Source organism: Mesoplodon mirus (assembly GCF_964341445.2).
Source record: "Mesoplodon mirus genome assembly, chromosome: 15".
In the NCBI taxonomy this organism is placed as follows: Eukaryota; Metazoa; Chordata; class Mammalia; order Artiodactyla; family Ziphiidae; genus Mesoplodon; species Mesoplodon mirus.
The window spans coordinates 26,056,432-26,072,739 of record NC_138991.1 but is presented as its reverse complement, the minus strand read 5'-3'; the positions used below and the strand labels follow the sequence as shown (position 1 = coordinate 26,072,739).

The following is a 16,308-nucleotide window of genomic DNA, read 5'->3' as shown; positions in this document are numbered from 1 at the left end:
CAGCCTCCTCCTGCCTAACACTAAGTCTGGTTTGTAATTAAATAGTGATGTGTAATTAGTTATGTGCTTTGCCTTCCCTGCTGGACTGGAAACTTTAAGAGCTCAGAGGCTATGTCTGGTTCTTGCTCATCACCAAAATCCTAGGGCCTGATTGATCAGGGAAAATAAATATTTGTTGAACACAAGAATAAATGATATTTGGACAAGGAAACCAGCTAGAAACCTGGATCAGTCTTTGTGATGCTGGGCAGTTGACCTCTCTGACCCTCAGTTTCCTCTTCTTTAAAATGGGTGTAATTCATTCTTTGAGCAAGTCTCTACTAAGAACCTATGTATCAGGCTCTGGGACACGGTGGGAACAGGACTGAGAAAAGCCTTGCTTCCGTGGAACTTATGGAAAGGCAGACAATAAAGGCATAAACAAACAAGATGACTATACTAAGAAAAAAACGGATGATGAGATTGTAGGGTCATTCTAGATAGAATAGTCACAGAATGTGTCTCTGAGGTGACTTTTAAGTCCTTCCTCAAAGCCCATATTGATTTATTTTTTATCCAATAACTCATTTTTGTAGAAGTTCATTGTAAAACCAATTTTTTTGGCTACTGGGGGTGTAGAATTTGTAACTGGATCCCGCCTTCTAGGCGGAGTCACACCGGCCCGAGGAGGGATCTCATTGGTTGCGGCAGACTACGCGGCTGCATTGCCCCGGCAGCCGGCGCCGCGCCCCTTGGGCACCCCAGCCGTCGATCAAGTGTCGGGCTCCGCCCCCAGTGCGCGGCTTAGTCCCTCTCTATAAAAGGAGCCGGCGGGCGATGACGAGCCTTTACGTCGGCGCGTAACGGGGGGGGTGCGTGTGAGGTCATTGCGCGGGCGGGCGGGGTCAGGCGGTTTGAACGAGACGAAGACGGAACCGGAGCCGGGTACGGGCAGCGGACGCGGTCCAGCCGAGAGCCGGTGAGCCGGCCGGCGGCCGGGGGCGGGCGGGCGGGCCTCGGGGCGGGTAGAGCGCCGGCGGGCCCTGCGAGCGGTGCTCGGGCCGCTTCCCTCAGCGGTGCGGTTCGGGCCGGGTGGGGGAAGGGCGGGGCCGTGACCCGGCGCGCGCGGGCCAGGCTGGGGGGCGCGCGCTCTCCGCTCTGCCGGGGGGCGGGGCCTCGGGCCGGAAGTGGGGGCTGCTTCTCGGCGGCTTGGGGGCTTATGGGCCGCGGCCGAGGCGTGGAACCCGGACGGCGGAGGCAGGAGGTTCCGGGGTGGCTGGGCCGGGTAGGGGGCGTGTGTGGTTGAAGTGGGTCCTGCCGGGAGCTCTGAGGACCCCCACTGTAGGAGACGGTGCTGCCTGATGATTAAGAGTTCGGGTTTTGGATTCATACCTGTATTGAATTCCCTGCTGTGCGATCTTGGGCAGGTGTTTTAATCTCTCTGGGCCTCAATTTTCTCATCCGTAAAACGGGGGACAAAGATACTGCATGCAGAAAGCTCTCGTCGTGGTACGTAGCAAAAAAGCAAAAAGCAGGCCAGCTCACTGGACTTCCTCCTTTCTTCATCGGTATTTGTTGAGCATCCCCTAGGTGCTAGGCACTGTGCTAAGCGCTGACTATACACCCAGGAGCAGGAGGGCAAAGACCTGCTTTCTAGGAGTCTACATTATGGTGGGAAGACAGGAAATGAGAAAATTAATACGTGGAAAAGATAATTTTATATGCTTACTGGGAAGATAATATAACAAGGTGACATGAACAGTGCTTTTTCAGTCCCCGCTTCACAGCTGACCTGGGGTGCTGCAGGGCAGAGCTTGGCCTCTCCTCCATTTTGGGAATGAGACTCCTGAGGCCCATTGAAGGAAGGTACACCGGGCGTGCCATCCACCTCTGTAATGGTGTATCTCTAAGAGTAGTAATAATAGCTGTTTGCTAATTGGGCACTTGCTGTGTGCCAGGTGTTGTGTGGCATTATGTCATTTAATATTACACTGTCTCTAAGAGTTATTATCTTCAGTTTACAAATTAGGGGACTGAGGCTCTGAGAGATGATTTGCTTTATGGTGTCCAGCAAGTGGCTGAATCCACGTCTGTGACTCAAGTCCAAGGCCCTTAACCTCTGTATTATGCTGCCTCCCTGAGGACCAGATCTAGAGGGCATGATTCATCCAGTGTGCCCTTTGCGGTGGTGTGTCAAAGTGTGTAGGGGTTTCTGGCACATAGGGAAGCTTAGAACATGCTGTGCTTTCACTCAGATTCTCATTTAATCCTCACCACCACCTTGTGAAGATATTGTTCATCTTTTACAGGTAAGCTCTTTGTGATCCGGAAAGGTGAAGTATTTACTTAGGGTCACATTGCTTTTTTTCTGGTGGTACCTTGCTCCCCCTCTTTCCATAGGGCTCAGTATGGTGCCTTGAAAGCAGTAGGTGCTCATCAGCCATCAGTGAATCAAAGTGGGTTTGGGGGCCTGTTAGGAGACCTGCTGAAGAAGAAGAGATACCTGGAGAGGCAAGGGGGAGCTTTTTTCAAGGCACTTGAAACCCGGATCAAGGAGCCTTTTAAGAGGGTGAGGTTTGCGTGGTGGTCATGGGGTCTTCCATTGAGGCCAAGCAGTGGGATCCTTGTAGAGGAAAAGTGAGCTGTCACTAGCTGTAGCTGAGGCTCTGAGAATTGGGCTCTGTTTTGACTGCCTGGAAGAGCCAATTAAGTAGTTGAGTTAGTGGATGTTTACTGCACATCTACAGGGTGCCTAACCCCATGTATTTAGTGGCTGCGGAGTTTGCACAGCACATGGGGCTAGGTATTAATGTACTGCTAATGAAAGAGTTTTGAATTATATGATGATGAAAGGCCATTAATGTTTTCTGAGCTGGGGTGTGGTCAGGAGACACACGTGGCTTAACCAGCTGCTTACACTTTATGGCAGCATGACACACACATTACCCGATGTATGTATGTATGAATGTCGCCAAAATAGATTACAAGTGCTCAGCCTGGGACCGTGGTGGTTTTTGTTTGGATGTGTCTCGCCTTGGTACCTGATAATAGCATTTTGCGCACAGTATGCATTTCATTTATTCATTCATTTGGGGATTTTAAACAGAGGAGACACTTGGTCTGATTTTTGATTCAGAAGATTCTCCCTGGCTGCTGTGTAAAAACAGTTTGAGTTAGAGACTAATTTGATGGCTGTTGTGGTGGATGGAGATGAGAGATGGTGGTGGCAAGTCTCAGGCACTGTTTTTGGCGCTGGAGATAGGAGGATGAGTGAGACAAGGTCCCTCCCCGCCCTGGCGCTTGTTTAATACCAAATAATTTTTTGTGCATTATCTAATTTAAACCTCACCTCACCCTTTTCAGATTGGTAGCATTAACTCACAAGATAACTGAGGTGTATTGAAGTTAAGTAACTTGCCCAAGGTTATGCAACTGATGAGTGACAGCCTCACGTTCAAACCCAGGCTTCAAATACTCAGCTCTTGGTATGGAGTAAATTGCCTACTGGTCCAGATCTCATCCGGGAATGATTCAGAAATGAAGAGGTAATGACAGTTGCAGAGGTTTGAATGAAGTGCTGTGGGATTAATTTCCCAGTGGAGTCAGGAACTAAATTGTATTGGCTCCTTGTATAACATGGTTTTCTCATTTGAGTTTAAGTAATAGTGTTGATAGTTTGCTTTCTGAAAAGAGTTTACAGAGACACATTTTTCTTTCTCCTGCCAGGCTGAAAACAGGTAGCATTTACTGAGCCCGTCGTGTGCAAGTCAGTGTGCTGAGTGCTGCAGGGGATGGGGGAATGTGGGATGTGAGGGCACAGACCTGCCAAGTCATTTACCTCTCTAGACCGCAGTCACCTCTGTTCATAAAAAGGGGATTGGATGGGAGATCTTCATCTTCCGGCTCTCACATTCTGTAGCTGTGTGACTCGTGAGGCGTGCAGGAGACACGTGGGAAGTCTAGCTAGTCGCTAGGTGAAGGAATGAAGTGCCACAAGAGAGCATGGCGACCCATGGTGGTTCCAAATTTGCTCTGAGTTTTTTTCCTCCTGTTGGTCATATTGATGTCACATGAAATGAGGAAAATTAAAAGTGTCAAGGTCATCTTGAAATTTAATATTTTATAGTCATGTGTCCTCATGGTAATTGCCCAGGGATTTCATTTAGATCTGGATACACCTCCCCTTATCTCATATTGCTTGAGTCTTCCCTTGTGGGATCTTAGTTCCCCGACCAGGGATCGAACCCGTGCCCCTGGCAGTGGAAGCATGGCATCGTAACCACTGGTCTGCCAGGGAAGTCCCAGGGTGATTTTTTCAAACTTAAACGAGAGTGTGATTCTACCCCACTTAAATCCCCACAATGGATTCCTTAACAGTTAAAGAATAAAATCTAAACTCCTCACCACGGCCTGCAGAGTCCTAACAGGATCTGGCTTCTTCACTTCTTTTCCCACTTCTGTTCCTGCTATCCCTTCTGCTCACTGGGCTGTAGGCACCCTTCTTCCACATCTTCGCGGGGCTGCCTCCTTCTGATTCTTAAGCTCAAACATCAACTCCGAGAGGCTTTCCCTGACCACATTCCCCTCCACCCTCATTACATAAATGGTCGCCTGAAATGACATTTGTTTGTGTATGTGGTCAGTGTCAGACTTCTACTAGAAAGGGAGCTTCCTGTGGACAGGCAACTTGTCTTTCTTGCATATCTTTTTCCCTGTCCCTAGAACAGTGCTTGGTAAACATTTTCAGTTAATGTGTTTCTCTGTGCTTGTTGTTTTGAATTGGAAAGCCTGGCAGAAAGGTGAGGGGCAGATTTTCTAGGGGAGGGGAAAGAATGTGGGTGATGGGGCCGGGCAGACTTGGCTGCCAGTTCCTAGGGCTTCTGTGCTGCACCTTTTTCCTTATCTGTAAAATGAGGAGAATAAAGTGAGCCTTGCAGTGAGTTGTTGGGTTAAGTGACAAGTGTCTGCTAAGCTCCTGGTGCTTAGTAGGCCCTCAGATGCCCTGTCTTCAGGAGGCTCAGCAGAGAATTGGTACTAAGGTCTCTTCACTGTGAGGTCATTTGCCAACACCTTGTAGTACTTAGGTTATTGAAAAGGTTATTTTTTGATTATAAAAGTGGACATAGTCTTTAAAGAAAATTTGGAAAACTTTATAGTGGAAACTATAAAGAGAAATTAATACAAAAGCCCACCATCTGAAGAAAACTGGTGTAAACATATTGATATGTTAGTGGATAAACTTGGATTGACGTTTTCTAAGCAGAGAACATTTTTGCTTGTGCATCGGCCTCCCGTCATAAAACAATCATTCCTTTACTTAGTGTCTTTTGTAGCTTAAAATTTTATACCAATCACATTAAAATGGGGCCTGAATTTTAGGCTGGCTGATGTTGGGCAGTTCATTTCAGGTCATGTTTATTCATGGAAATCCAGGCTCGTGGCTGGAATCCTAGTGTCTCTGGTTTGGCCTGTTGGGGAAGAAGGTGAGGCTTATAAATTGAGTGTCCCCACAGGTCTGCTCTGGTGACTCCAGGAAATGCTTGCTCCTTCTTGCTGCCCAATAACACGAGTCCTTCTCTTTTCCTCACATGTGTAGAAGATGGCAGTGAATGTGTACTCAACGTCGGTCACCAGTGATAACCTCAGTCGACATGACATGCTGGCCTGGATCAATGAGTCTCTGCAGTTGAATCTGACAAAGATTGAACAGTTGTGCTCAGGTAAGAGAAATCAGTAGGCCCCTTTTCCAGGAAAGTCTGCGGGTCCTTCAGGGATGCACAGGCCCGTATCTGATTGCAAAAGGTACAGGTTCAGGTTCTGTGTTGGGGCTGCCCGGTTTCTTTCAGCTCTGCCCTGGTTCCACTTCCGAGAGGAACTGTGCTTAAAAAGAGCGTGCTCTGTTCTGGCCTGTGTGTCCCCCGTCTCCCGCTGTAGAGGCTCCATTCTGAGGCCTGCAGCTTAGTCCCAGCTTCTCCATCTGCACTGTTGTGCATCCAGTTTTGAAGTGACTTATTTAAGGACAATAATTATAATTGTTCTAGTTCTATATTAGTTTATCAGTGGTGTTTCTTTTTTTTAAAATTAGTTAATTATTTATTTATTATTTATTTTTGGTTGCATTGGGTCTGTGTTGCTGCATGTGGGCTTTTTTCTAGTTGTGGCGAGTGGGGGCTACTCTTCGTTGTGGTGCGCGGGCTTCTCATTGCAGTGGCTGCTCTTGGTGCGGAGCACGGGGTCTAGGCGTGCAGGCTTCAGTAATTGTGGCACGTGGGCTCAGTAGTTGTGGCTCACGGGCTCTAGAGCACAGGTTCAGTACTTGTGATGCATGGGCTTAGTTGCTCCACCGCATGTGGAATCTTCCCGGACCAGGGCTCGAACCCATGTCCCCTGCATTGGCAGGCAGGTTCTTAACCACTGCGCCACCAGGGAATCCCTCAGTGGCGTTTCTTATTCCCAAGTAGCACAAGCCCAAACTCAGGCAAGTTTGCCGTTTCAGCCACAACTTTATTGACCTATTGTTTACTAAGAATCCGGCAGAGAGGTAATGATTTAAAACAAGAACAAAAACATGTTCTGTTTCTGTGTATACTAATTGTATAACCTTTAGAAAACTAGAGAGAAGAAAATAAAAAATGCCACTCGTTTCATTTTGAGAAAGCCACTGTTTGGGTGTTTTCTGTGCACATATATATTTGTATATATTCCAGCTTTTTTTCACTTAACATTAAATAGTGGATATTCTCTAGTGTCTTTCACTGTCTTGGAAATAATTACGTTTAATGGCTGTATACTATTCCTTTCTATAGATATGGTGGAGTTGTTTAATATCTTCCCAATTTTTGGACGTTTAGGTTATTTCCAACTTTTCTTTCTTTTTTTAAAAAATAAATCTATTTATTTATTTATTCAGTTTTGGCTGAGTTGGGTCTTAGTTGTGGCACGCAGCATTTTTTTTTTATTAAGTTTTGTAAACTTTCAGTTGATTGTAGAAGTGTACAGGCATACCTCGTTTTTTTGTTGTTTTTGTTTTGGTTTTTTCTTAAATTTATTTACATTTGTTTATTTAGCTGGGTCGGGTCTTAGTTGCAGCACGTGGGCTCTTTGTGGCACACAGGCTTCTCTAGTTGCGGTGCGGAATCAGTAGTTGCGGCGCATGGGTTTAGTTGCCCTGCGGCATGTGGCATCTTAGTTCCTTGACCAGGGATCGAACCCGTGTCCCCTGCATTGGAAGGTGGATTCTTTTTGGTTTTTTTTGGCTGTGTTGGGTCTTCATTGCTGCACGTGGGCTTTCACTAGTTGCGTTGAGCTGGTGCTACTCTTCGTTGCGGTGCGCGGGCTTCTCATTGTGGTGGCTTCTCTTGTTGCGGAGCACAGGCTCTAGGTGCGCAGGCTTCAGTAGTTGTGGCATGCGGTCTCAGTAGTTGTGGCACACGGGCTTAGTTGCTCTGCAGCATGTGAGATCTTCCCGGACCAGGGGTCAAACCTGTGTCATTGGCAGGTGGATTCTTAACCACTACGCCACCAGAGAAGTCCCTGGAAGGTGGATTCTTAACCACTGGACCACCAGGGAAGTGCCCAGGGATCTTTAGTTGTGGCATGTGAACTCTTAGTTGTGGCATGTGGGATTTCGTTCCCTGACCAGGGCTCGAACCTGGGCCCCCTGCATTGGGAGCACGGAGTCTTAGCCACTGGACCAAGAGGGAAATCCCTCCCCTGTGAGATTTAATCTCAGTTTTATAGATAGTCAGAGAGGCTAGATGTAAAGTTGTACAGTGAGACAGGGTTGCCCAGGAGTCATGCTTATTAAACATCTGTTGCTTTGTTAGTCGTAGCCACTGGCTGTTAGTCTTAGATCCGTGCTGCTTTCCCCCTACTTTCTGTTAATTTCCTCAGTTTCACTGCCACATCCCCATTTGTTGGAGGCTTTTAAAGCACTTGTTTGCCTCATGATTAATGGGGGAGATGAGGTCATCTTAGTTTTCATTGGAGCCAGCTTTTTCACCAGCAGTTTCTCCCTAAAAATTACCTCTTTCTATTATAAATATACTCCAGGATGTATTTCACTTAGTTAATTCAAAAATGAGATCTCATTTCACATGTAGATAAGTTGTATATGTGCTGATCTGGCTCCAGATTTGTCTCATTCAGACAGGGAGCTGTCATGAGTAGTCAGGACTGGGCATGAAGAGACTTCAGTCTGCACTGAGCCATGTGACTTTGGACGAGCCCCATAACTTTTTAAAGAAAATTATTTTATTCTTATTTATTTATTTTTATTTCTTGGCTGCTCCGTGCAGCATGTGGGATCTTAGTTCCCCAACCAGGGATTGAACCCACACCCCCTGCACTGGAAGCACGGAGTCTTAACCACTGGACCACCAGGGAAGTCCCGAGTCCCATAATGTTCTGGTTCCTCATCTATAAACTGGGGTAGTAGGATCTGGTTCACCTTTTGCGCTGTTGTGAGGCTCACCTGTAAAAATAGCTCTCAGATACTGATTCTGCACCAGACCCTTGAGGTGAACCTACATCTCTCAAGGGGCAGGACACATTCTCGTTTTACACAGGAGGAGACTGCACGGGGCACAGCTTAGACGTTATAGAGCCTGATTTTGAACCCAGGATCTTTCTGACCACACAGCCTGTACTCTTTCTGCTGTATACATGCTCTGTCTTCTTAAAAGAAGCATTTGGAGGAGAGTTGAACAAATGTAAATTACATATTATCAATTATAGTGATATTGTCTCATTAAAAATCTGTGAAGAGTTTCAACTTGGCCTGCTGCCTGCCATTTTTCTCATCCTAGATAAAGGACTTTTCCCCAGTAGAACGTGCAGAATACTTCTTTTTTTTTTTTCTTTAAAATTTTATTTATGTATTTATTTTTGGCTGCGTTGGGTCTTCGTTGCTGCGCGCAGCCTTTCTTGTTGCAGCGAGCGGGAACTACTCTTCATTGCGGTGAGTGGGCTTCTCATTGCAGTGGCTTCTCTTGTTGTGGAGCACGGGCTCTAGGTGTGCGGGCTTCAGTAGTTGTGGCACGTGGGCTCAGTAGTTGTGGCTCATGGGCTCTAGAGCACAGGCTCAGTAGTTGTGGTGCACGGGCTTAGTTGCTCTGTGGCATGCGGGTTCTTCCCAGACCAGGGCTCGAACCCGTGTCCCCTGCATTGGCAGGTGGATTCTTAACCACCAGGGAGGTCCCAGTGCAGAATACTTACGCACGTGATTTATAAACAAACTTCTGTTCACAGTTAGTTCACCTCTTGAGAGCTGTGTGGGACTTTTCTCAGAGTATGTAGAAGGTTGTGTTGTGTTTCACACTGACGTTTAGGAAATGGGGTCTCAGCTTCCAGTATGAGACCAAACAGGATGAGCCGCAGGCACCGTGTCCCTGAAAAAGGTCTGCTGCCTGGGGACTGGAGTCAGAGAGAAAGTGAGGCTCCTCAGATTCTCGTGTTTACTGAGGCCCGAGGAGAATTCAAGTGACGTTTAACACTGGAGCCTGGTCCCTCCTGATGTTACCTCTGATGAGCAGGGGGTCATGCAGATCAGAATTCTCTACCAAGCCCAAGCTTTGAAAGGTAGGAATAGGTTTTTCCCTGAGAGGGCAAAGCTCTGAGGTCGTACACTATTCATGTGCTGGCTGCCTGTGAGATGGCTGAGTTTTATCAGCATTGTGGGCTCCCTGCCTCCAACAGTGAAGTGAGCCATTGCTTGGTTCTTGTAGTGAGATAAGGTGAGGATGACTTTCAGTGACAGAGTGGCCGCTTGTTTCAAGATTCATTACATTCCGTAGTCTCTCTGTTTTGGAGAGTTAGTCAAGTATTTTGAAAAGATAGTCATCAAGGAAAAAACCCTGATCACAGAGAAAGATTCTGATGGGATTGCTGTGTCAGAAGGGGGGTGCTGAAAAAAAAGGGAGTTCCCTGGTGGCCCAGTGGTTAGGATTCTAGGCTTTCACTGCCATGGCCTGGGTTCAATCCCTGGTTGGGGAGCTGAGATCCTGCAAGCCAGGCGGTGTGGCCCAAAAGAAGGGGAGGGGTAGGGGTGCCATTTGCTTTCCATTCCTCTCTTCCTTCGATTCCAGTCCATGATCAGGCCCCTCTGCGCTTTTCCAAGGGCGCAGCATGGTGCTCTGAACATGTCAGGTGCCTCTCACTGAATGTTCTCGGATCCCCCTTCCTTGCCTTCTCCCCTCCATCCTGGCCTCCTTCACAGCTCTGTGCTGTACAGAGTAGGAGAGGTGTTTGGATGCTCCCAGGAAAAAGCTAGGTTTCCTTTTTTCTTAGCTCATTGTGGGGCCCTGCCAGCCTTCGAGTTGATATAACATAACTTGTCAGTCTTGCTCCCAGAGCTGCTCTGAGAGTGAGACCAAGAGCCTGACCAGCCCTCACCCACTTTGTTTTCGCCTCAAGTTGGCTCCCTTTTCCAGACACTCCATTTTGGGCCATAATTCCACCATTCTTCTAGTGTCGCAGGCCTGAGAATCATCTTTTTAGGCTAACTCACAAAATTCTCTGTGTCTTCTGCAGGGTCTTTTGCTGTAACCCCTTCTCAGTTTGCAGGCTGCTGCCGTAGTGGCCTCCTAACAGGGCCCTACGTTCCCTGCAGGCTCCCCTCCCCCACTCTTCTTTTATTGTATCAGATAGTCTGCAGCCTTTCAAAGAGATCATTTTTTATTGTCACTTCTCTGCTCAAGGAAGTATCTCTTTAAAGTATTTTGCCTAATTCTTCAAGTACCTCTTGGTGTTAATTAAAGCAAGAGACAAGAAACTTATTTTCTTCTGATTATAAGTAATTAGATCTTCTTCACAGAAACATTAAGAAGAAAACCATAATCTGCTGTATTGTCACAAGTGATATTGTTATCGTTTAGCTGTATTTTTTTCCCCTAATTACGGTTTTATTTATTGAACTCTTACTATAGGCCAAGCACTTTCTAAAGTGCTTTACCTATATAACCTCGGTGCGGGGGGGTGGGGGGGAGGTAAGGACTGTCATCACCATTTTATAGATAGAGAAACTGAGACAGAGAAGTTAAACAGCTTGCCCAAGGTTACTCATTTTAGCTGTCTGTACATTCAGTATTTTCTATAATTTTAAAACATAATTGACATACTTTTGGAATAACTGAAAGTCTCAAATGGTTTAAAATTCAAAAGGAACAAAAAGATAAACAACAAAAAGTCTCCCTGTGAAAAGTAAGCCCATCTACTAGCCACCCAGTTCCCCAACCCAGAAGTAACCAGTGTTGTCAGCTGGGTGGCCTCCAGAGAGAGTGTATACAAGCAGAAACATCCATCTGTCTGTATTTTGTGTGTGTGTTCTCTTTCCCCCCTTTTACACAAGTGGTAGTGTTTAATTGCACTGGACACTCTGGAGAGTGTTCCATATCCATGTAGCAGGTGCCACTTTCTTTTCTTTTATGGCTGTGTAGTACCATAATTTCCTTGGATCAGTCCCCTATTAATAGACATTTAGTATGTTTCCAGTCTATTGCTATTACAGACCGTTGCAGTAAGTAACAAATACAAGCACACAATGTTGTACGGTTTTGTTTCTTGCTTTTACAATTAAAATAGGATTATGTTTCACTTGTTAAAATGTCCCGAGGCTGACTTTTTTTTTTTTTTTTTTTGCGGTATGTGGACCTCTCACTGTTGTGGCCTCTCCCCTTGCGGAGCACAGGCTCCGGACGCGCAGGCTCAGTGGCCATGGCTCACGGGCCCAGCCGCTCCGCGGCATGTGGGATCCTCCCAGACCGGGGCACGAACCCGTGTCCCCTGCAATGGCAGGCGGACTCCCAACCACTGCGCCACCAGGGAAGCCCTGCTGTATTTTTTTTAAATTGGTATTACTTTATTAAATTCACTTTTTTTTTTTTTTTTTTTTTTTGCTGCACTGGTGGCTTGTGGGATCTTAGTTCCCTGACCAGGGATTGAACCCAGGCCCTCGGCAGTGAAAGTGCAGAGTCCTAACCACTGGACTGCCAGGCTATATTTTTTTAAAAAATCATTTCCTTAGGTTGGCTCCCCATGTGTTTATCAGCTGTTTACATTTTTTTGTGTGAATTGTCCAGTTGATTTGTCTATTTTTAGTGGGGTCTCAGTGTTTTTCTTTGTTAACTCTGTTTCAGTCAGAGTGTAGCAGCATGGTAAGCCTCTTTCTTCCCTGATTCAGGAAATGCTTCTTTATTCCAGGGTAGGGTGTTCTAATATGGTGTATAATGACATGGAAAAGAACAATGGACAGGGAGTCAGGATACCTGGGGTCTGGTTCTAAGCTTGGTCTCTTGCTTCTGTAGTCTTCGGCCACAGTTTCTCGTCCTCAGTTTTTACATTTATAATGGCTATAAGGATTCTTCTATCACTAAAATAAAAACAACATTCTTCAAGCAGGTTTTTTTCTGAGAAGCAGATGACTGCTATTTTGAACGGAAAGTCCCACGAATGGCCTGAGAATTTAGTCAACGCGCATTATTTTGCTGGTTCAGAAAGAATATCTTTCATGTGTAAAGCAGTGCTGTGGGTGTAGATGCTTAATAGATTATCTTCTGTGTGTGTGTGTTTTAAGTTGATTTGTATGCATCAGGATCCAAACCAGATCTGTACATTGCAATTGGTAAATTGTGACTTTTAAATCTCCTTTATTTAATTTTTTTAAAATAAATTTATTTATTTTACTTATTCATTTTTGGCTGCGTAGAGTCTTCGTTGCTCTGAGCAGACTTCGCTAGTTGCGGCGAGCGGGGGCTACTCTTCGTTGCGGTGCGCGGGCTTCTCATTGCGGTGGCTTCTCTTGTTGCGGAGCACGGGCTCTAGGTGCACGGGTTTCAGTAGTTGTGGCACCTGGGCTTCAGTAATTGTGGCTCGTGGGCTCTAGAGCGCAGGCTCAGTAGTTGTGGCTCATGGGCTTAGTTGCTCCTGCAGCATGTGGGATCTTTCCGGACCAGGGATCGAACCCGTCCGTGTCCCCTGCATTGGCAGGCGGACTCCCAGCCACTGCGCCACCAGGGAAGCCCAGTGCTTCCATTTTAAGAAGCATAAATATTGCTAATTTATTGCCTGGTACATAATTCCCATAGTATATTTCTGTTAGATGAGTAAATAACCACCTCAAGAATCAGGCTTTCACTTTCTGGTGCTCCTTTCTACTAAGCATGTCACTCTGGTCATTGAAATGCTTCTGCTTTCTTTGTATCTTTCCAAAAATAATGATAATGGCGCTGTTTATGCCAGATCTGGCAGGGAGCCAATTTGGCCTGATGTAAAATAAGTTGAATATGCGTGTTAAGGCGGCCTCGTTCTGCAGAACACCTATTGCTTAGTCGCTGGATTTCTTGCCTCCTTTCCTGAAAGGACAGTAAGTGCACATGAAGCCTGCCCTGTATTAGGAGAGTGTATTTTGGTAGACATTAGAGAAGTAACATTCCTGGAAATATTAAGTGCCAGGAAAACACTCTTGGGGGTGGTGATGGATAAAAATGGGCAAGTGGAGGAAGGAGTGAAATTGGGGAGCAAATGGGATGAAATATATGCAATAATTTCTTATAGTGGCCTTTAAAATTGAAAAAATTTAAATGGAGGAACACAAAAATGTCTTCTATTCAACTTTGTTTATAAAATGATAGGTAAGTTTATTTAGAGATGTAAAAAGCTCAGGGAGGCAAACATCTTAGAAAAAACTTTTTTTTTAAACCTTTGTCAGAGGATGGATCTTTGAAATACAGGGGAAATCCCTCCTCCCGCTGACATTCATTTTTCTTTGTAGTTGTCATTTTATTGTCATGCTGGTTTTCTTATAAAGAATAGTTTCAAAATTTCATGGGAACATTCTTTTTGTCATGGGGTTCCAGGTTGCAAGTGTGTTGTAGAACTTACCAGCTAAAACCACAGTCCTATTATCAATTTCAAAGTCAAGTGGTAATGAAGCTTTGGGGTTTTGTAGATCCACTTCACAACTTTTAAAATTTAGTGGGTTAAGCAGGTTTGGGTAAATTTTCACCCTGCTGCTTTAATAGCTACTGCATTTAATGACCTAGTGTGTATTTTCTTCTGTTACTCATTCAGGGGCTGCCTATTGTCAGTTTATGGACATGCTGTTCCCTGGCTCCATTGCCTTGAAGAAAGTGAAATTCCAAGCTAAGCTAGAACACGAGTACATCCAGAACTTCAAAATACTACAAGCAGGTTTTAAGAGGATGGGTGTTGACAAAGTAAGTAAACTTTATTCTTTCATTTAGGGTGTTTCTTAACTAGTGGTAATTACTAAGGATACAGATTGTGGGCCATGACTTTGGACATTTTGTTTTTCTTTTCCCAATTTATATGGTTATCTTGTCTCCAGCTAACAGAATTTACTGGGAGCAAAGTTTCCCTCTGCTCTCCTACCACCGGTTCCCTTACGGTCTTATTTCTTCATCATGAAGTTGGTAACTGTCTGAGAGATCAATCTGTAAATCTGTACCCCTGATTTTTTTTTAAATTTTATTACTGTTTAATCTCTATTAGTCTGAGGTCTAACTCGTTTAATCTCTGAATTTACTTCTGTAAAGCATACCATATGGTAGAATAAGTAGCTCTAATAGAGAAGAGTCTAGAACTACTTGATTTTTATAGCAAAGTACAAAGAAGATGTCTGGCAGGTGCTGGAATGTTCCCTTTTGCCCCCAAGGTTATTTGAAGCTACTAGAAACACAGACCACCAAGCTTCATTAGGGTAAATAGCTTTGTTTTAGTAGATAACAGATTATTGCAAAATTAAGTAGTTTCCCCCCCCATTAGAAGGGCTTATCCTTTAAGCCATTTTGGAGTGGGGCATTTTTTTTTAGTAAAGCTTGTGATCGTCCCCTGATTATTTTGCTGCTGTATCTGGTTTTTATTTACTTTGAAATCTGTCTTATTTTTATTTTAGTTTTGTCTCTGTACAATATATAAAATATACATTTGTGTTGGAAGAATATCATTTAGTTATCAGGCATAGTTTAAACTAGGTGTAGCTTATTATACGCAGTAATTTTTCTTTTTCTTTTTATGGAATTTATTTTTTTGAATAAGGAAAAATTTTGAAGTATATAAGTTAGAATAGTGCAGTGATTTCCCATGTACCTCAGTGATTATCAACTCAGGGCCAGTTTTGTTTCATGTATACCTCTACCCCACCCCCTGTACTCGTGGATTGTGAGTTACGGACATAACATTTTATTTGTAAATGTTTCAGTATCACACAGAGAAATTTTTTAAAAATTATTTGCTCAGATGGGTGGATATAGTTCAGATTGTAACTGGAATCCTTGAAGAATTAAAAGATAGTTAAGCTCTGGCCAGCAGTCCCACCATTGGAAGTAATACCTGATAACACAGTATTCTTGTACAATAAAAAACTTATAGGTCCTTTAAAGTATGTTTTAATAGGATTGGAATTACTTGAAAAACATACCATTTTGTAGAAGTTTATCCCAGGACTGATTCCGTACGTTGACCTATTTTTAAGACAGAATTTTTTTTTAATCACAGTTCATCATGGATGCCTGTGGTTAGTTTGTGCTCTGGATTTCATACCTTGTGACAGGCACCGTGGCTGTGCAAGTTCCATGGGAGCTTTACTCTTTACAGTGGAATGACATATCTTAGGATGTGTTTGGATGTGTATATGTGACTTATTTATGATACTTGTTTCTTTTGCATTTCTGATTTCTTTTGATGGACTTGGAGGGACTGGCTGTTGTTAAGTTCTCTGTGGAAGGCAAATTGAATGAAACTTGCTCTACAAACTTCCAGGGGCTTACTTAGCACTTAGTTCTTGCCTCTAAATTATTTTTTTCTCCTTTGGCAGAGCTTTATACTGATTTGATGGACGTGTTTGATGCTTGCCAGAAGCTTCTTCTTGCTTTGGGCTAAATAGTCTTGTGTTTCTCTGCAGATAATTCCTGTGGACAAATTAGTAAAAGGAAAGTTTCAGGACAATTTTGAATTCGTTCAGTGGTTCAAGAAGTTTTTTGATGCAAACTATGATGGGAAAGACTATGACCCTGTAGCTGCCAGACAAGGTCAAGAAACTGCGGTGGCCCCCTCCCTTGTTGCTCCAGCTCTGAACAAACCGAAGAAACCTCTCAGCTCTAGCAGTACAGGTAAAACAAACGAACAAACAAACCAAAAAACCCCCCAAAACCCACACACAAAAAATACCATTTCCAAATAGATTCATTCTTAGAGCATTCAGTCAGAAGGAATTGGGTAGCTGTAGGCTTAGGGAGCTTAACGAGCATAAGCCCAGCCACATGGCCCAGGCATGGATTGTGGCATCAGGGCCCTGTGTGTGTTCTTAGATCT

At 44.6% G+C, this 16,308-nt stretch overlaps 1 protein-coding gene across 3 annotated transcripts in view; it reads left to right on the top strand.

Moving 5' to 3' along the window:
* Positions 1-882: 882 nt before the first annotated feature.
* MAPRE1 (microtubule associated protein RP/EB family member 1) overlaps positions 883-16,308 on the top strand; it is a 39,159-nt gene continuing 23,733 nt past the window's right edge. For all 3 annotated transcript variants that reach the window (XR_014296106.1, XM_082645414.1, XM_082645413.1), the window contains exons 1-4: positions 883-958; positions 5,576-5,699; positions 14,047-14,192; positions 15,899-16,106. Coding sequence is in view for 2 of the 3 variants with exons in the window: in XM_082645414.1 (XP_082501540.1) it covers positions 5,579-5,699; positions 14,047-14,192; positions 15,899-16,106 (475 nt within the window). In the remaining variant the exon portion in view is untranslated. The remainder of the gene's footprint in view (positions 959-5,575; positions 5,700-14,046; positions 14,193-15,898; positions 16,107-16,308) is intronic.